Source organism: Neomonachus schauinslandi, chromosome 4 (genome assembly GCF_002201575.2).
Source record: "Neomonachus schauinslandi chromosome 4, ASM220157v2, whole genome shotgun sequence".
In the NCBI taxonomy this organism is placed as follows: Eukaryota; Metazoa; Chordata; class Mammalia; order Carnivora; family Phocidae; genus Neomonachus; species Neomonachus schauinslandi.
The window spans coordinates 42,975,365-42,995,187 of record NC_058406.1 but is presented as its reverse complement, the minus strand read 5'-3'; the positions used below and the strand labels follow the sequence as shown (position 1 = coordinate 42,995,187).

The following is a 19,823-nucleotide window of genomic DNA, read 5'->3' as shown; positions in this document are numbered from 1 at the left end:
CCTGTCAACCACCAGGTTCTGAAAATTCCTCTTCTCCCATCTCCTGAAGGTCCGGTCTCCCTCTCCATCCTACCCTGCTGTCCAGACTTCCACTCCTTCCCCCAAGCCTCCAGCCAAGCTTCCCTGTGTCCTTGTTCACTGCCCTCCCCCGCTTTCCTTCCACCACACAGTGAGTGTTCTTCCCCTCCCTTTTATCATTTATTCCCCTTGATGTCCCAGAGCCCTCCTTACTCCCTCCCACCACTGTGTTTTAATGTGTATTTTCAGTTTAACAAGCGGCCTTTCTTTTGTGCATGCATTTTTTAACGTACTTTCCTCCTCAGCAGGAGGTTTTAGGTCCCACGTGTTGCACCACATACCCCCTCGGCCTCTAACTGCTGCACGGGCTCCACGGTGCCCATTCCCTCCCCGACCAGGGATGCCCAGGCTGCCTCCTCTCCCAGGCAGTACAAATAATGCTGCAGGAGACTTCCTCACACGTCTCTCTTACGGACCTGTGGGACGAGCTCCAAGGTGTGTGCTCACGAGTGGAATTGCCAGGTGACAGCATGCATAAACTTAGTACCACTGAACAGTGACAGATTCGTGTCCAGAGGGCTGCAGCCATCCGCCCTCCCACCAGCCGTGTCTGTGGGGTTCCTGATCCTCTAGACGAAGCAGCTTTCTAAAGCCGATATTTGCACACATCTCTCCCTGGCTTATCACCACACCATGCCTTCCCGCTGCTCCCTGAAGTCTCCCTCCTTCACACAGCCTCCAAGGCCTTAGGGACCTGGCCCTGGCCCTGATCTCCCCCCACACGCACTCTAGGATCCACTGAACCTACGTATCAGCAGTTGGTCCTCGGTCCCGTGTGCCTTGCTCTCCTCCATATACGCCCACCATGCGGCCATCTTTCCAAGCCCCCTAATGGGGGGTCTTGTCTCTGGGAAGCCTTCCCTGACACCCCAACTCCCTGCTGGCCTATATACATCCTTTGGACTTCACAGCTCCCATGAGTTCCTTCACCACCGCACTGTTGGTGTCTTTCCATGTCTCTGATACTTCCATTAGACCAAAGTGTCTCAACCTCAGCACTTTCGACCATTTGGGATGGATAATTCTTCACTGTGGGGCCTGTCCTGTGCACTGTAGGATGTTTAGCAGCGTCTCTGGGCTCCATCCAACAACGAAAAATGTCTCCAGATATTGCCAAATACTCCCCACAGGTCAAAATCACCCCTTTTGAGAAGCCCTGCTTCAGAGTATGAATTACCAGGGCCTGGGACTGGTCTTGTTCTCCTCCAGCACCCAGAGCAGGCCTGGTCCAGGTTAGGTGCTCAGTGAATGTGACCCGAATGAGAGACAGCCAATCTCCGAGCAGAGACCCAAGAGTGGGACTCAGAGGTCAGGGCTCCAGGATGTGCCGATGTCATGGGGTGGGAGAGTCTCTCCTTTTCCTTCCCCTAAAGCCACTCCAATCACCATCCCCCTTTGTTCTTCTACCCTCCCTGTGGGGGAGGGGACACTGAGGCAGGCAGGAGACTTGCTCTGTGGCCATGAGGAAGCCACTTCACCTCTCAGAGCATGGCTTCCCCACCTATAAAATGTGGACAAAACAGCCCGTGTGAGTCTGTAGATGTTGACCGAGTCAACAGTGAAGGCCACGCTCATCTTAACGATGAGTCGCACAGAGCCACAGCGTCTCCCATGAGGAAACACTCACAGGGAGAGGTAAGCCACGTGGCATTTATAGGGGCATGACTGTGGCCTTGGCCACCCCTGAGGAGGGCTGGGGGCTCAGGGACATCACTGCTTCAAGGACATCTTCCAGGAGCCCAGGGCCTGCATGATCCAGGAGCGCCGCTGGTGGGAAGTGGGCAGGTTCTCACAGCTGGGGCTCCAGCGGTGCGTGGTGGCCGGGTCGCACACCCACGAGTCCCCGTGCGGTAGTGGCCAGGAGTTCCGCCAGCAGCTGGCCAGGATGTGGTCCTGGGCCTGGGCCGCGTAGATGCACACTGATGCTTCTGGGTCGTGTCTCAGGTTTTCCAGAGCTGGGTCACGGGGAGGGGAAAGGCCGCTTGTTAAGACCAGGTCCCCACATAGGTCTCACACTCATCATTCCTTCTCACTTCTGTGTGTTGGCTCAGGCACTCTGCTCAGCATCCCCTCATCTTACCTTCCTCCCAGCTCTTCAAACCGTTACTGCTTTTCAAAGCCTGAATCAAAACTGCCTCCTTCAGGAAGCCTTCTGGGACTGCTCCAGCCTCAGGCTCCCATCCGTTTCCCCAGTTACAAAATTAATCTGCCCCAGTAAGAATCTGAACTATTCGCCCTGCACGAAATGGTTTTGGGCTTATTTTCTAGTCTGGTTTCCTAGACTGTAAACTCCCCTAGGGTGGGGCTGTGTATTGTGTGTCATGGTGACCCCTTAACACTACTCACTGGATAAAGACTAGCACAGCTGGGCTGAGCTGAAGCCACTTGCTTCAAGACCTATCTCTTCTGTTTCCTGTCACCCACTGTGAGCCCACTCATTCTCTCACCGGCCCCCTGAGATCTCAAAGACGTAGGGTATGACTTACCTGCTTTAACTTCATTCAGACGGTCTTCTGTCATTATGCTCTCCATGCAGGGGACCAGGGACCCTTGAGTGTAATCCAAGAGGTTAGTGCATCCACCTCCTGACTCTGACCCCCACCCTCAGACCAGACCTCCTAAGAGAAACTCTCCCACCCTTCTTGAGTCCCACGAATGAGGACATAAAAGGAGAACTTCGTTTTGACCCTGGGACAGATTCTCTACGAGGGGTCCTGGGAGAGATGGCGGGTCCAGAGGGCAGGGATGGCACTGGGACAGGGACAGGATCTGGGCTGCAGCTGACTCTGACAGTGGTCCCTTACCCAGGCTGGCCCTCAGTGTCCTGATCTGAGACTCGGGGAAGTGCTGCCTCAGCTGCCCCCCTTCTTCAGGTAGTTTGAGCAGCATTCATGCGAAGGACACAGTGCCTCGCATACCTTCCAGGCAGGTGGTTGGTGGGGCCCTGGAAGGCCTGAGACTCTGCTCCTTGGCCACATTGTCCAGCCCTCCCCCGCTCCCTGCCTGCATGCCTGGTTCCCAAAGCACCTGCAGGTCCTTGAATGTGGCCTGCTGTTAGGCCCTTCCCACATTTCTCTGCCGGGCTCATTCCTATTTATCCTTGACTATTCAGCTTAACATAATTACTTCTCCAGGAAATCCTTCCTGACCCTGCACCCAAACTCGGTTAGGTGCCTCTCTGGGTTCTCAGAGCACCTGAGTTTCCCTTCATCTGTATATACTGTGATATACCTTGTGACCTATGAACCGCTCCCACCAGACCTGAGGTCTCCCGCTTAGATGCACTCGAGGTGGGCAAGTGGGAAGGGCAGTCTCTGAGGATCTTAAATCACACACACAATTGTATGCATGTATGCATTTTTCTAGCGAAAGCATTCATAACTTTCTTCAGGGTTTCACGAACGCACAAGAGGTGAGAAATCAAAGGGTTAAACGCTAACATTTTTAGATGTGATTAAATGGAGCACGATTTAGAGAAGTCAGCGTCTAGGGAATAATGTCACTCTGTGTGAGAAGCTGCCTCTGAGCAGGCCCCCACAGTCTGAGGGATGCCCCCGGTCCTGGGCATTGCTCCTCTGTCCCTGCCTGGATCATGTTAACAGCACACGTGCCCCACCCCCACCCCTGCCATCCACATCACCTCCGGAAGGGTTCTCTGTTTCTCTAGACTAGGCACGGTGCCCGACACAGAGTGGAGCATCAAGCAACGTTTGCTACCTGAACCAGTGAGTGGGTGCATGGGTGACTGGACCGATGAAAACCACAAGTGAATTGAGGAAAGGAACCAAAAGAAGCGTCGCTTTTCAAAGTGGGGAATGGGAAGGTCATCCTCTCCAAGCTCCTGGGCAGTGGGGTCTCTTGGGCCTGGTGAAGAGCGTGTGGTTATTTGGGGGAGGGGAGGGCAGTAGCTGGGAGGAGATATTCCCACATGCCATCAGAAGGCTCTGGGCTAGAGTGGGGGATTCTGAGTGAGGGGAATCTAGTTGTTTTTTCCCCAGAAAGGCAGAGGTTGGGATTATGGGAAATGTGGAGTGAGCTACGTTGAGGGAGTACCTTGACTAGCCAGGCTTCACATTTTTAAAAAATATTCTCATCTGATCTGTGAAACAGGACTTAATCCCCATTTTACAGGTGAGGAAACAGGCTCAGTGGCAGTAAATGACTCGGTTGGGGTCACATGGAAAGGGGATCATGGAGCTCGGATTCTACTTCACTCTTTCTACTGCACAGCTTGGCCCCTCCTGACACAGTCAATGGTAGGCTCCCGCTGGGCCTGGAGCCATGCTGTATTAACGGTGGGAGGGGCGGGCAGGAAGCAGCAGTTCCACTGTGTACAGTTGCCAAGGTTGTGACCTGTACAAGGACTCCAGGCTGGATCCACCCTGTGGCCCAGTTCCCAAGCAGGGATTTTAGAGGAGGGAAGACCTTTCTAATTTGCACCATGACTGTCTGCTGGCCAAGCCTTGAACCCAAGGGAGGCATTTCCCAGGTGCCAGAAGGACTGGCAGCTTCTTTCCAAGGGGAGGAAGCAAAATGGAGGGCAGGCAGAGTCCCAGCAGCAAAACTAGTTCTGCCAGGTTACCTATGAACATGACTGAGTACTTCCGGAGGGAGGCCCGGGAATTCTTGGCATACTCCAGGCTCTGGCTGAGGAATGTGAAGGTGCTGTCTTGGTGTGTAGTCACCTGGGACAAAGAGAAAGCCCAAGAGTGCTGGCCCTCGGAGGGACTAATCGCCCATCCACCCTTCCCAAAGCTAGGAATGGTGACCCTGTCAGGCAGCCGAGCCCTGGCTCCTCGCCTCCTAAACTTCTCTGCCACCCATCCTGGCCTCTGCCTGAGGCCCCCGGAGGCCAGGCCTCATCTTCTCTTAGTGGATTGCAACAATCCTTTCCATGGTCTTCCTGCCTTGAGTGTATCCTCTTCCAGTCCACCCCCTGCTGCAAGTCGAAATAAAGTTCTAAAATAAGAAGTCCAGCCAAGTGAGAATGGACATGGCATGCAAGGGACATGATGGATAAGGAGACAGGTCTGATGGGGGTGAAGAATTCAAGTTACAGTGCAGTGAAGAATAAATTAGAGAGTTAGAGAGGTCTTAAAAGTCCTTAAAAGCCAGACAGGAATAAGGCTTACTTATGCATCAGAAAGTAGGAAGCCAGAATCCATTCTTGATAGAGCAATGACAAAGCAATGTTTTGGGCAAAATAGTCTGACGGTAGTGTTCAGGATGAGTTTGATCAAGTAGAAACTAGGGGGCAGGCATTCTGCTAAGAGGCTGTGGAGGGAGATGAAGAAGAATCTGATACGATTACTCTCCTGTTGACAATCTGCATGTCAGGGCGTAAACTCTGGGCCTGGCATCAAAGCCTTCATGATCATGCTCCCCTGCCTCAGTTTCCACCAATGCCTCTACCTGGTATGCACACTCTGCTCCAGTGCCAGGATGTGGCCCGGCTCTCCCCAGCTCTGTGCCTGGTACAAGCAATTGCTCCCGATTGGAGTGCCCCTCCCTCTCTTCTTCATCTGATGGATCCCTCTCATCCCTTGAGGCTCAGCTCAGAAGCCACCCCTTCCCTGAAGCCTTTCACAACTCTCAGGCAGAGCGGCTCTCACCACTCTTCACGTTTCTGCAGCATCTTGCACAGCCCTTGTCATGTCACCTATGACATTGTGCTGTGATTATTTATACCTATCTCCCCCACCAGATCCAGAGCTTCCCCAAGAGAAGGGGCCAGCTCACTCAGCTCCGAGTCCGCAGCTTCCTGGACACAAAGCTTGGTGTGGCAGAGCTGCCCAGAAAGCACTGGATGGATGGATGGATGGATGGATGGATGAATTAATTAATTAATTAATGGGTTACTGCCCCCCTCCTTAAAGCTCAGGGTAGAAGTTGACCTTCACATGAGCAAATCTGTTGATGCTGGAAGAGCCAAAACAGAGACTCTAGAAGGGCCTAACACAGAGGTCACAAGCCGACAGCCCACAAACCATGAAGAGTTGGCAGAGCAGTGACCAGCACAGTGTTTTCAACAAGCTAAATTGATTGCTAATTAATGTCTTATAAAAATCTGGGTCTCTAGCTTTTCTTGTGAAAGCAGAGTTGCTGGCAAGAGCGGCCTGCACCGTGAGCAGGATCACCCACTCATGCTTTCAACAGGGCCTGGCCTCCATGTTGCCAGAGGTCCCACCGCTTCTGTGTCACCCATGATCATTTTCCACCCGTTCCCTGGTCGCTGGAGGTATTTGAATTAGCGCCCTGGCCAAACACTGCCCCTAGGCCTCTTTTTCCCTCATGAAATGACGGGAATAATATTAGACCCTGGACTGCAGAGGTTTTGAGCATTACTGATAGTGGTGGTGTCCAGCCCTTTTCTTAATCCTAGGAACCATCTGTGACTCTGCATATTTTCGTTAGATTGCTGTGGGGGGTGCTGGCGTGCCCCACCCAGGTCTCCCTTTGGTGTGAAGGATTTCTCCCCCAACACTGGGGACTGCCTCCGAGGAAGAGAACTGCCGACCCAAGGTCACGTCCCTTTCCCAGGGTGGCTGGCATCCAGTAACAAATGGACACGGGGGTGTAAAGACCTGGCCCCAAATGTGGGGGATCTCACTGCAGCGGTGGCTGAGACCTCCCCCAAAGCTACACTGCAGCTTGACCTCTCCTCCTGTCCCTGCCCTCCCTTCCACAGGTGTCGATCCCAAGGCCGTGCCCAAATAAACCTCCTGCATGCTAATCTCTGTCCCTGAGTCTGCGTCTTGGGGCGCCTGTGACAGCAGGGTAGGTAGGTGGAACTTAGAACAAAGCTTCCCAAATGGTGTGCAGAGGGACTGGGCTGCATCCTGCAGTGTGCATTCCATGGAGTACGGGTGGCCTGCTCCTACCTCAGGATGCCCTCACGTGTTACCTAGAAAGGGGGTTTGGTGGTTAAATAAGTTTGGGAAACCATGGATCAACAACCATGGAACATCTCAGTACAGACCATCTCAGAGCCTTTAGTGAGCCGAAGGGATTGAAAACCCCCAAGAGGAAGATGGCGAGGCAGTGTTTCCCAAACTTATTCATCTTAGAGCCTCTTTTCTCCCCTGTGGGGCATTTCCTGTGGGGTGGGTGTCACAGAGAATACACCCTGGGAAATGCTGATGCAGAACAGGGAATCAGTGAAGCTCCTGAAATAGGGAAATAACACAGACAGACTCGTGTTTGAAGCAGACTGCTCTGGTGGCCCGAGTGGGAATGGGATCGGAAGAGATGAGGTTCAAGGCAGAGAGAGCCGGAGGTGGCTGGATCCACAGCCCAGCTGGGAGACATCTGTGCCCTGAACTAAGGGCAAGGACCGTGGGGACAGGAAGCGAAAGAAAACAGATGCGGAGATGTTTAGGATATTTCAGATTGATCGATTGTGGAAGGTGGGGGAGATGGAGTCTAGGGTAATTCTAGGTTTCTGCTTTGGGGATCTAGAGGGACAGAGCAGAATTGAAATGGGAAGGCCATCAGCTCAGAAGAGGCACGTCGAGCTTGAAGCGTGTGTGGGTCAGCGGGGACGTGTCCGGTAAGCCACCGGAGAGGGACACCAGAAGTGAGAAGCCAGAAATGCAGATGAACGTCTAGGAGCCAAGAACGTGTGGGTAATAGTGCAATTGCCGGTCAGGATGCTTGTGCAAAAAGAAGGAAGAGGAAAGGGGAAAGCTTTGCCCACCTCCAACACGCTCGTCGGGAACCCCTGTGGTCTTGAAAGCACTCACAAGGTACTTGCATATTTTGGCCACCGTCTGCGGCTGGTTGTCCCAGGACTTCCGGCTATAAGCTCTTTTTGGCAATTCCCATGCCATGATGCAAGAACAGCGGAACAGGGTTTTTATACATTTCTGGGGACCAATAGGAAGACAATACCAGAGATGGGGAATTCCAGGACAGCCAGAACATCTTCCAGAAAAAAAAAAAGGGGGGGGGGTTGTGAAACTGAATTCTAGAAAAATCAATTCCTATTTGAAAGGCACAAGTGAAGTTGTCCGTTTTGAGGAGGAATTCTGACATGGTGCCTTTGGAACACAGGCTTGTCCATAATGGATGGTTAGTGATTCTGGCTTGGTTTCCATAAAGGGAGGCTCGGCCACAGGGCCCGCTGCCTACACACACTCACCTGGCTCACCTTGGCGTTGCCCTCTTGCATGATCAGCAGCAGGGGCACCAAGGTGCTGATCAGCTGCTCTTCCACGGCTGGGGTGCAGGGCGACCGCAGCTTCTGGACCACCTTGCCGTATAGGTTGATGCAGGAGGAGCGCACGTCCTCTCGAGACTGGGGCAGACCCCGAGGCTCAGGCATGCTCCCTCCTCCAAGGGGCTGCCTGGGCCTCTGAGCCCCACATGGAGGCTTGCGGCCTTCCTCCCACTCATTCTGGGGGACACTCCAGGCACAAGACACACAGAGATGGAGCAGGTTGGAGGCCACCGGGTGGGGCTGATCTGGGGCCAGCGCCTCCCTCACTGGAGCCTAGCTCTGGACTTCTGCCCGCTCTCCCCAGCCAGGGCCCCCTGCTAACCTAAAAGGTGCCTTAGTGCCAAGTGGGAAAATGCCCGCCTCTGCTGGAAGCATCAAAAACACGTGCCCCCCTCTAGGTGGGCCAATTGCAATGAGGCAAGTTGTCTGGCGAGACTTGATTACAAAAGAGCTCTCTCTGTGAGAACTGATTAGAGAAGGATCTTTCTCGGTGCAAAAGCCATGGGCCAGTTGGAACAAGGTGCCCCTTCCCCTGGGGCTGACTCCGCTCTGCCCTGCCTCAGCAGGCCACCGGAACTATAGCAGCCCCCAGAGTAGTCAAGAGCCACCCTCCATGGGCTGCCCCCCAACCCTCGCACCCTCGCCCCACCGTGGGATCCCTTACGTCGCTGAAATGTGGCAGCAGGATCTGCAGCATCTCCACATAGACGGAGCTGTCCGTCAGCTTCCGGTCCTGCCCCTTGAAGATGGTCTTGAGGTTGTGGGCCGCCTCCACCAGCAGCAGCCCGTCCATGCTCTTCAGGCCCTTCACCATAGAGGGTAGGAGGGCCTGCACCTTGGCATTCTGTGGGGCAGGACCATTGGGATGCAGGCTCCTATCTGACAGTAGGGGCTGACAGGTGGGAGACCCAGCCTCTGATTCACTAAGATGAACTTGGTGGAGCACGTGCTGCCTCCGAGGCCTTTGGTTATGCCATCCCACCTGCCTGGAATGCCCTTGCTCAAGCTCTTGTTGTCCCCAAAGTCCTCTTTGGCCTCACTGACTCCTTCCGGGTCTGGACACCTGAGGCCCTTTGTTACCACCCCTTGTTGGCACTCGGTAGAGGACCTGCATTGCTAGTTAGCTTTCTGGGTCTACATCCTGTCCCTTCATCCCTCTCTACCAGGAGCCGCAACAGTGCCTGGTAGAGGAAAACAAAGCACTTTTTTAAAATGTTAAGATGTACCAACAATCTGGGCCTCAGTTTCCTATCTATAAAATAGGAATAATTACTGCCATCCCCAACCCCTCCTAGACATACTGCCCTCAGGGTTACCGTGGAAAAAAACTGGAGTAGAAACTATTTCAAAAAGAATAAAGTGTATAGGGAATCATTAAAGGCTATCCACTTTACAGATGGGGCAACTGAGGCAGGGAGAGACAGGGATTCCAGCATCTGAGAGTCAGTGATGGCCAGGCTCCCTCCTTCCTCCAGCTCAGGGCCTGGCTGGGCCGGGCTCTCCTCTGCCCTCTGCTCACCTTCTCAGTCCTGCGGGCCAAGATGACCAGGCCTCGGATGGACAGCACCTTCATGATGGGGTCCTGGTGGTTCAGGCCTTCTACCATCCGCCCAAGAGAGTACTCCTCCGGGATCCGCCGCACCTGCTCCATCTGCAGAAGCTGCAGGAGTAACAGGAATTACTCCCTGAGCCAAGGGGCAGGGCAGCCCCCCGTCTCCCCATGCACCGGTCGTGCTCGCTGGATGACCAGGGGCTGAGTGTGGGGCATGAATGATGGCTATCTGGTTAGTGCTGTCCGACGCAAGCCACGTGCATTAAGTTTAAATTTTCTAGGAGCCACATTAAAAAGGCAAAGAAGAAATAGGTGAAATTAATGTTAGTAATGCCTCTTACTTGACCCAGTATATCCAAAGTATTATCATTTCAACACATAATCAATATAAACATTATTAATATATTTTACACTCTGTGAAAAAAATTTTTTGAACCAAGTCTGAAATGTGGTGTGAATTTTAAACTTAAAACACATTTCAATTCAGACAGACACATTTTGGGGGCCGAATAGGCCCCATGTGGCTTGTGGCTATCATATTGGATGGCACTGGTTTAGTTATGACAGCCACTCACTCCTGTCCCCACCCAGCTGTCAGTGTTGGCGACGCTGAACTCTGTCCTCTCTGCCTGGCTTCCCTCTGCCCACTGTCCTCAATGAGCTCCTCTGCTCAGGACTTTAACTGCTGTCCCCGGGCATGTAACACCCTAGTCACTGTCTCTAGTCTGTGCCGCTGTCCGGAGCTTCTGACTTGGAAAACCAACATGTTTGCCAGACATCTCTGCCCGATGTCCATCACCACCCGATGTCCATCACCACCTCATAGCAAGGCTGAACACGTCACCCTCTAGCTCAGAGCCCCCGTGCCCCCCACTGCCTCTCGCCATTGGGCCCAGCTTGCCTCTGGGGCCTCATTCACTCCATGTCCACCCTATAGCCCACACTCTTACCACCAACCAGCTTCTAACCAAGCTCCCCATTGCTTGTGGAATGATCCAGGCTGTTCTGTCCTCTCTGTGCTGGCAGGATGCCCTTCTGCAAAGGCGCCCACCTCCACTCCAGCCCCAGCTCACCTTGCATGGCTCCATCTAAAACTCGGCCCCCCTTGAAGCTGTTTTTGACAATGCCCCCAGACCTCACCTCACCTGGGTGGATTGCCTCCTTCTCTGGGCCCCTGGGAGCCCTGAACATGGAAACCTGAGTGACCCTATCTGCTTAATGCATCTGCCTCCTGCATCCCCCCGGGGCTTCCTTAAGGACAAACACTGACCGTTACTCCCTGGGTTCCTGTTACCTGTTACAAGCTCTGGGGGAGAGTGTGTGCTTAGGGGACACTTTTGGTGCAAGAGTTCAGGTCCAACATGAAACTCAGTTCCTTTCCTCCTTAGAATTGCCCTTCCTCCTGTGTTCCCATTGCTAGGTCTAGCACCACCACCCCTCTGTTGTCCTAGCCTCAATCAGGCATCACCCCCATCTCCTTCCTCTCCCCGCCACCCTCCCACCCGCAGCAGCCAACTCGTCTTCAGTTCCTCCCTGGTCATCCTCATAAACACGTCTCTCATCCATTCCCTGGCCTTACCGCTACTGTGACTACTGAGACCCCGAGTCAGTAGGACAAGGAGAGAGGGCCGGACAGAGGGGCAGGGCAGTGGCCCAGAGGGGGAGGAGGCAGTAGAGGAGAGGCTCCACCCACCGCCCTCGCTCTGCCCAGCCACGCAACTGGTACCCAGGTCCGCTCGGCACCAGTTTCCGGCCTGCACACTAGAGATGTAGAGAAGAGTACTGATGATAATCAATAATAATAATAATAGCAATATAGCTGACTCACAGACGATGCTTCCTAGATGCAGGCACTATCCTAAGAGTTTTACGTAAACTCATTTAATCCTCATCAAAACCCGTGGGGCGCCTGGGTGGCTCAGTCAGTCTGATTTCAGCTCAGGTCATGATCTCAGGATCGTGGGATCGAGCCCCGAGTGGGGCTCCAAACTCATCTGGGAGTCTACTGGAGATTCTCTTTCTCTCTCCCCCCCCCTCTGCCCCTCCCCCTGCTTGCATGAGTTCTCTAGTGCTCTCTCTCTATTAAAAAAACCCTATGAGATGGGCAATTCATTATGCCCATATTGCAAATGAGGAAACTGAGGCACAGGCAGGTTCCGGGACCTGAGGTCACACAGCTCCCTTGAGTTCCCCTGCCGTTGGGAGCAGCAAGCACACACATAGACAATCACAGCGTAGGTGACTGGGGAGGCCGGGGCGGGATATGTGAGCTACGTCAAGGTGCCGCAGTGACTGTGGCGGGCCTGGCTCTGGCGGAGAGCAGCCCACCTCTTCTGGGGCGCGGGAGAAGGACTGAACCTGGCTGAGGATACTTGCTCCAGGGAGGAGGGCCACTGCTCAGAGTTCCCTGGGGAATGTTCAGGAAAGGTTAAGCCCAGCGCCCCTGACCTTGGGGTGGACATGGGAGTGTCCCCTGAGGTCTGGCAAGGTGCCACCACCACCATCCCCCCCAAGAACCACAAGTGGTAGCCACTCACAGACTTAAGAGAGAAGTGGCTGACTGGAAATGAGGATCCAGTCGGGCAGACCTAGTCGGAATCTCTCTGGACTCCTTGAGCATGCCCCTAGCTTGCCCTGCCGGAAGTGACACATTCTACTGGTGCCTGCAGGGCCAGGCCAAGTGTTCATCAGGGCACTCACTCATCCATCCGCCTACTTGGGGAGCTTTCAGGGCCGGGGTTGGGGATGCAATGCCAACACGACATGGTCCCCCCTCCCCAGACTCACAGTCCAGCTGGAGAGGCAGAAAAGATGCAGGAAATGCCTGGAAGGCCATGCTGCCTCCTGTCCATCTAGCAAACTTTACTCACCTGTCAAGGCCCAGCTCAGATGGCACCTCCTCCAGGAAGCCTTCCTTGACCTTCTACTCTCCGAGCAGAAAGTGAGCCTCCTACCTCTGAACCACACTGCAGACCCTGATGATGGCGCAGACCCTAGCACGACAACCAGCAGGTCACATGAGACAGCACGGGTGGCAGTTAGGAGAGTGGGCTTTACAAGGGTCCACGGACAGGTGAACGGACCAAGTGTGGTAGATACATACAAGGGAGTATTACACAGCCTTAAAAAAGAATGAAATTCTGAGCCCTGTTAACAACATACACAAACCTTGAAGACATGATGTTGAGTGAAATAAGCCAGACACAAAAGGACACATTGCATGATTCAGCTTCAGTGAAACCTGCAATGGCAAGCTCATAGTGACAACGTAGAATGCTTGTCGCCAGGGGCTGCAGAGGCCCCCTGGGGAGGTAGTATTTCATGAGACAGTTTCAGTTTGAGGCGGAGGCTGCACTGGGGAAGGAAGATGAACAGTTCTGTGGTTGGTGTTGCCGGCTGCACGGGCGGTGTGAGCGTACGTCATGCCCCTGGACGTACACTTAACCTTGGCGAAAATGGTAACTTTTACGTTATGTGTATTTTACCATGATTCTTTCTAAACTAGAGAGAGAGAGGCAGGGAGGGAGAGAGTGGGTTTGAGAACCCAAGAGTCTGGGTTTGAATCCTGAGTCTGCCACTTATGAGCTGCGTGGCCTTGGAAAATGGATTTAAATCTGTGCCTCAGTTTCCTCTTCTAAAATGGGGGATGAAATGGCATCTGCATCATAGGATTATTATGAGGATTAAATGAATCAATATGGGTAAAACTCTAAGAACGTGCCTGGAAGATAGTAACCGCTCAGCTATTATTGCTGGTGGGTCTCCTCTTCTGGGTCTGACCCTTACCAACCTCCTGATTCATCTCTCCCAGCACCCCCTAGTACCCTCCACACACTCAACTCAGCTTAGATGTCACTTCCTCTAGGAAGCCCTCCCTGATGCTCCCGCCACCACCACCACCACAAGTCTCCTGTTCTCCCACCACAGCGTGGACTGTCCCCATCAGAGCACAAGTAACTCCATGGCACCCCATTTCATAATTGGGACATCCTCGGGCTTCCCTGTCACACTGAGAATTCCTTGAGGGCTGGGCAGAGTCAATTTCATATTTGTACCTCCAACCTTGTATCTCTAGTCTGGCGCTCAGCACATGGCAGTGCCCAGCAAAGGTTGGGGCTTGCCCGGGCACGGGGGGAGTCTGGAAAGAGTAGAATGGGGTGAAGGGGTGGAGAGAGGAGGAGCAAATGGGAGATCCCAAACTCTCCATTTTTAAGTACTGTTCGCACAGGAGAAATGACCGGTAATGTGAACTGAGGTGTGTGCTCAGGGAGGCCGGAGAGGAGCCTCGCCCAGGGCCCGCGGCCCGCGGCCCGCTGCCCGCTCAGTACCTCCACGTAGAAGGCGGTGGCAGTGATCTTGTGCTTTTCGTCGCCTCGCTCCAGGAGTGGGATGAGCAGGTAGAGGATGCGGCACAGCTCCTGACACGAGTAGTGAACCATGGCCCTGGGGGTGAGGAAGGGTGAGCAGCCTCAGGCTCTCCAGCCCCAGGGGACCTGCTAGGGGGTAGGAGGGCCTGGCCTGATACCCTAAAGTCTGAGCAAGTCAGAGGCACCGGGGTTCCTGGGTTTCCAGGATTTCCCATCTGGACAGGACCTCAGAGGCCATCTAGTTTAACTGCTTTGTTTTACAGATGGGGAACCTGAGGCTCAGAGTGGAAAAGCTTGCCCAAGAGCGCAGAGCATACAGCTCTTTGCACAATGCCTAGAGCATAGTAGGTGCTCAATAAATGCAATTGTGTCCTGAGACCCCTGGGGACAGCACCATCCTGGGCACTCAGGGTGCAAGGTTAAGGAAAAGACTGTTCCTGCAGGAGCCACATCATCGGAATCGAGGTGCCCCTTCCCAACCCCATGGGAGGCTGTGTATGGGGGCGAGGGAAGACCCCGGTCTGGGTCAGCAGGTCATCTCCCAGCATTGCCACTTCCTGGCTGTGTGACCTTTGATACACAGCTGTCCCTCTCTGGTCCTTGGCATCCTGCTGTGCAAAATGTGGGCTGATAATCCCTGCCCCACCAGTCAGCATAACCTGTGAAAGCTAACCTGTGCTGAGCCCTTCCCATATACCAGGGGCTGTTTAAAGTACTTTAACCCTCATCCTAAACCCTGGAGATGGGTCCTATTATTATTTCCACATGACTGAGGGGAAAACTGAGACACAGAGAGGGGCAAGAACTTGCCCTGGGTCACACAGCTGAGAGGTGGTGGGCTGGGACTCGGACACAGGCCAACCAGCCCCAAGGCCACACTGAACTACTCGGCTATGCCCCCATGTCTGTATGAGTGTAGGAACTAAGGTCCCCATACAGTCCCCCATACGTAGGGAAGCTAAGTGCCCTGCAGGTGCCAGCACTGTCCCACAGAGGGTGCGGCCACCCACCGAGGCAGACCATACCCCGCCGCTTAGAAGAGGTGATGGACTGAGGGAAGGGTCTTGCCCAGAGAGGGATGCAAACCAAATCTCTCCCTCTGCCCACCCCCTGCGCGCTGCTGTCCCAGCCTCACCTGGCCAGCAGGGACACTCCCCGGTGGTGGTTCTCCGCCTGCTCCAGGAGTTCCCAGCCGCCCTGGTCCTCCAGAAAGGTGGCCTCATACGAGCAGCCCATCCTCAGCAGCAGGGTTTTCACCACTTTGACCACCCAGCTGCTGAGATGAGGGGGCTGAGACCTCATGCCCCCCCGCCCCCCTGCGGGCCGGGCCTCCCTCCAGCCAGCCTCCCATCTGGCCAGCTCCCATCTGGACAGACAAGCTTCTCTGGGCCGGGCTGATGGTGAGGGAGCAGTCATCGGTGTATCCACCAAAAGCGGCTTTTAAAAAATTATTATTGGCTTTGAGAAAGAGAGTCAACAGAGGCAAAATTCTGCCAAATGGTGCTTCATCCTCCCTTTTCTCCTGAGTCTCTTTCCCTGGAGGGAGAGGTTGGAGCCAGGCCTCCCCAGCACCCCGGGGCGTGCGTGCGTGTGTGTGTGTGTGTGTGTGTGTGTCTGACTTTGCTGGTCCAGGACTGTAACTGACAGCATATGTCTCAAAGACCCAGGGAGGGAGAGAGGGAGGCAGGCTCCAGGTGTTGCCCACCCTAAGAGCCTGGAGCTTGCCCTCCCCGACTCTCCCTTCCCCCACCTATTCCCTTCCCCACAAAAACTGGCTGAATAGCTAAGCTAAGATTTACATGTTTTCATTAGGAGAAGGAAGGTTCTACCTTCCATGTCAAGCATCAGCACCTTTAACTAAGACCAAATGAGCCACCTGTGTAATGTTCTCCTCTGTGACTTGACCACCCTCCTCTCCCAGTGTGTCCCCATCTCCAGGGGCAGCCGGTCACCTTCTCACCACCTGGCTTGGGGACAGCTCTGGGCTCAGGAACTCACAGGCAGTGACGTGACTTAGAGGTTTCAGACAGTCGCAGCTTTTACCCAGACCTCACCCACCCGCTCCCGGTGTGTGCAGCTGAGGAACTCGGAATCAGGCTAAAGCTTTTGGACACAGTGCCGCATCATTCCTAGTTAGGTCACTCCACTCTTCCACCATTTCCTTGATCGGGCTCCAAATTTTAACACAAATGACCCTACCCATCTTCCTTCCTCCCCACCCCACTCCCAGAGATATACCTCTAGGAGCCCCAGACAAGGTCTGCGCTGCTTTGTAAAAAGGCGGAGGTGACAGTGTGGGGAGGAAGGTTATGGGTGTGGTGCAGGCCCTATGGCTCCCCCAAACGCCCACTCTGCAAGCTTCTCCACCCTCACAAGCGCCAGGGGAGTCAGAGGTGGTGCCATGGCCTTGGTACGGGGTGTCCCACTGGGAGGCGGGGTCCTATTTGGTCCTTACAACATACCTGTGGGGCAGGAATCACTTACCCCATTTCATGGGCAAGCACACCAGGCTTCCAAGAGGTTAAAGTGGTTTACCCAAAGGACAAAGCCCAAATGATGGAACCAGCACCCAAATCTGAGATGTTCTGACTTCAAGCCCAGCCTTGCAACTGCTTGCCCTCAGCCCCTCCAAGTGTGCCTCCCTGAGCATCCCACACAATAGAAGCCAAAGAAGAAAAGACTGAGAAACTCGACTGCATACAAACTTAAACCTTCTGAATGGCAAAGACCATAAAATAGTTACTGGTTAAGTGGAATACACGTGACAAAGAGTTAACATATATATGTAAATATATATATGTTATATATATTTATATTAATATATAAAAAGCTCTTAGAAATTAACACAAAAAAAATCTCAACAGTCCTATATAAAATTGAGCAAATGTTGCTCACAGAAAAGGAAACACAGGGGCACTGAGTGGCTCAGATGGTTAAGCATCCCATTCTTGGTTTTGGCTCAGGTCATGATCTCAGGGTGGTAAGATGGAGCCCCGCATGCGGCTCCATGCTCAGCACAAAGTCTGCTTGAGATTCTCTCTCTCCCTCTGCATCCCCCTCTGCTCCTCCCCCGCTAACGCATGCACTCGCTCTCTCCCTCTCAAATAAATAAAACCTTTAAAAAAAGAAAACAGGAAGGGCATTTCAACCTCAACCTCAATCATAATAAGAGAAAATCAAACTAAAATGACAGCATTTTTTTTCAACTTTCAGATCAGTGAAGATATAAACATCTTCTGTTCCACTGTGCTGGCCAAGGTGTGGGAGACGGCCATTCTCACACCCTCCTGATGCAGTGACCTCTGGGGGAGGCCATGTGGCAAACTGGCTGCTTGAGGGGGTACTCCATTTTCCCCTTCATCATTCACTGGTCAAGAATATTTTCTACCACATATCCCTGTCCCAGCTCACTATTAAAATGCAGAAACCCTTCAGTGAGCCCAGTCTCCTTTCAGGAATTTGTCTTACATTGTACAATCACATGTGTGCATAAAGACATATAAACGAACTCACTGCAGCTTTGTCTGTAAGTGCAAAGTACCTATACCAAGAGGATCCTGGCTAAATAAATTATGGTACATTGGAATTCCACTCAGTGGCTATTAAAAATAATGAGGCGGCTCTATATGTATGTTCTCCTAAGATATAGTATATGCTAAAAGCAAAAGTGTGTAACTGTAAAGTACGCTACTATTGGTGTAAAAATAGAAACAGAAACATGTGCTTATCTCTATATCAACCACCTGTGGAAGGGTATGAAAGAACCTGGTTGTTCTGGGGAGGCTCACTGGGTAAGGAGAGGAAAGGAGACTCACTTTTAATGCCTTCTGAGATTTTTACCCATGTGCATATATTATCTATACGGGTTAATATTTAAAAATAAAATGGTGAGGGGCACCTGGGTGGCTCAGTCGGTTAAGTATCTGACTCTTTATCTCAGCTCAGGTCATGATCTCAGGGTCGTGAGTTCAAGCCCAGCATGGAGTCCACTTAAAAAATAAAATAATAAAATAAAAGACCTCAATGTGAGACAGGAATCCATCAAAATCCTAGAGGAGAATATAGGCAGTAACCTCTTCGACATTGGCTACAGTAACTTCTTTCAAGACACGTCTCCAAAGGCAAGTGAAACAAAAGCAAAAGTGAACTTTTGGGACTTCATCGAGATAAAAAGCTTCTGCACAGCAAAGGAAACAGTTAACAAAACAAAGAGGCAGCCCATGGAATGGGAGAAGATATTTGTAAACGACATTACAGATAAAGGGCTGATATCCAAGATCTATAAAGAACTTCTCAAATTCAACAGTCAAAAACTAATAACCCAGTCAAAAAATCGGCAGAAAACATGAACAGACACTTCTTCAAAGAGGACATACAAATGGCTAACAGGCACATGAAAAAATCCTCAACATCACTAGCCACCAGGAAAATACAAATCAAAACCACAATGAGATACCACCTTATACCAGTTAGAATGGCAAAAATTAACAAAATGAAACAACAAATGTTGGCGAGGATGTGGAGAAAGGGGAACCCTCTTACACTGTTGGTAGGAATGCGAACTGGTGCAGCCACTCTGGAAGACAGTATGGAGGTTCCTCAAGATGTTAAGAATAGAGCTACCCTACGACCCAGCAATTACACTACTAGGTATTTACCCCATAGATACAGTTGTAGTGAAAATAAGGGGCACACACACCCCAATGTTCATAGCAGCAATGTCCACAATAGCCAAACTGTGGAAGGAGCCAAGATGCCCTTCAACAGATGAATGGATAACGAAGATGTGATACTTATATACAATGGAATATTACTCAGCCATCAGAAACGATGAATACCCACCATTTGCATTGACATGGATGGAACTGGAGGGGATTATGCTAAGTGAAATAAGTCAAGCAGAGAAAGTCAATTATCATATGGTTTCACTCATATGTGAAACATAAACAATAGCACAGAGGACCATAGGGGAAGGGAGGGAAATCCAAAGGGGGAGAAATCAGAGAGGGAGATGAACCATGAGAGACTATGGAACCCGGGAAACAATCTGAGGGTCTCAGAGGGTGGGGCGGGGGGGGGGGCGTAACAGGGTGAGGAGTATTGAGGAGGGCACGTGTTGTGATGAGCACTGGGTGGTATACTTAGCTAATGAGTCACTGAACACTACATCAAAAACTAATTACGGGGGTGGCTGTGTGGCTCAGTCGTTAAGCGGCTGCCTTTGGCTCAGGACATGATCCCGGGGTCCTGGGATCGAGCCCCGCATCGGGCTCCCTGCTCCGCGGGAAGCCCGTTTCTCCCTCTCCCACTCCCCCTGCTTGTGTTCCCTCTCTCACTGTGTCTCTCTCTGTCAAATAAATAATAAAATATTTAAAAAAAAACTAATTACGTACTATACAGTGGCTAACTGAGCATAATAAAAAATAAATAATAAAATAAAAGGTGGACCTTGGATACAAATCTAATACAAATTAATATGTCTAGGGAGGGAGGAGGAAACATGAAATTGTGAGCTCCTTGGGGGAAGGCTGATTCATTGCTGTTGTCCAGCACCAGGCAGGCCTGACACACACACCAAGTAGCTATTGTGCAAATTATTGGCTCTCCT

The 19,823-nt window shown here is 52.3% G+C and overlaps 1 protein-coding gene across 1 annotated transcript in view; it reads right to left on the bottom strand.

The window, feature by feature from the left end:
- Positions 1-1,734: 1,734 nt before the first annotated feature.
- Positions 1,735-19,823, bottom strand: part of MROH7 (maestro heat like repeat family member 7) — a 42,306-nt gene continuing 24,217 nt past the window's right edge. The window contains exons 14-22 of the mRNA XM_021683937.1: positions 15,351-15,488; positions 14,177-14,291; positions 9,816-9,956; positions 8,961-9,140; positions 8,219-8,374; positions 7,821-7,943; positions 4,661-4,763; positions 2,565-2,627; positions 1,735-2,033 (exon numbers count right to left, since the gene is read on the bottom strand). Coding sequence (XP_021539612.1) covers positions 1,789-2,033; positions 2,565-2,627; positions 4,661-4,763; positions 7,821-7,943; positions 8,219-8,374; positions 8,961-9,140; positions 9,816-9,956; positions 14,177-14,291; positions 15,351-15,488 — 1,264 coding nt within the window. The 3' untranslated portion in view covers positions 1,735-1,788. The remainder of the gene's footprint in view (positions 2,034-2,564; positions 2,628-4,660; positions 4,764-7,820; positions 7,944-8,218; positions 8,375-8,960; positions 9,141-9,815; positions 9,957-14,176; positions 14,292-15,350; positions 15,489-19,823) is intronic.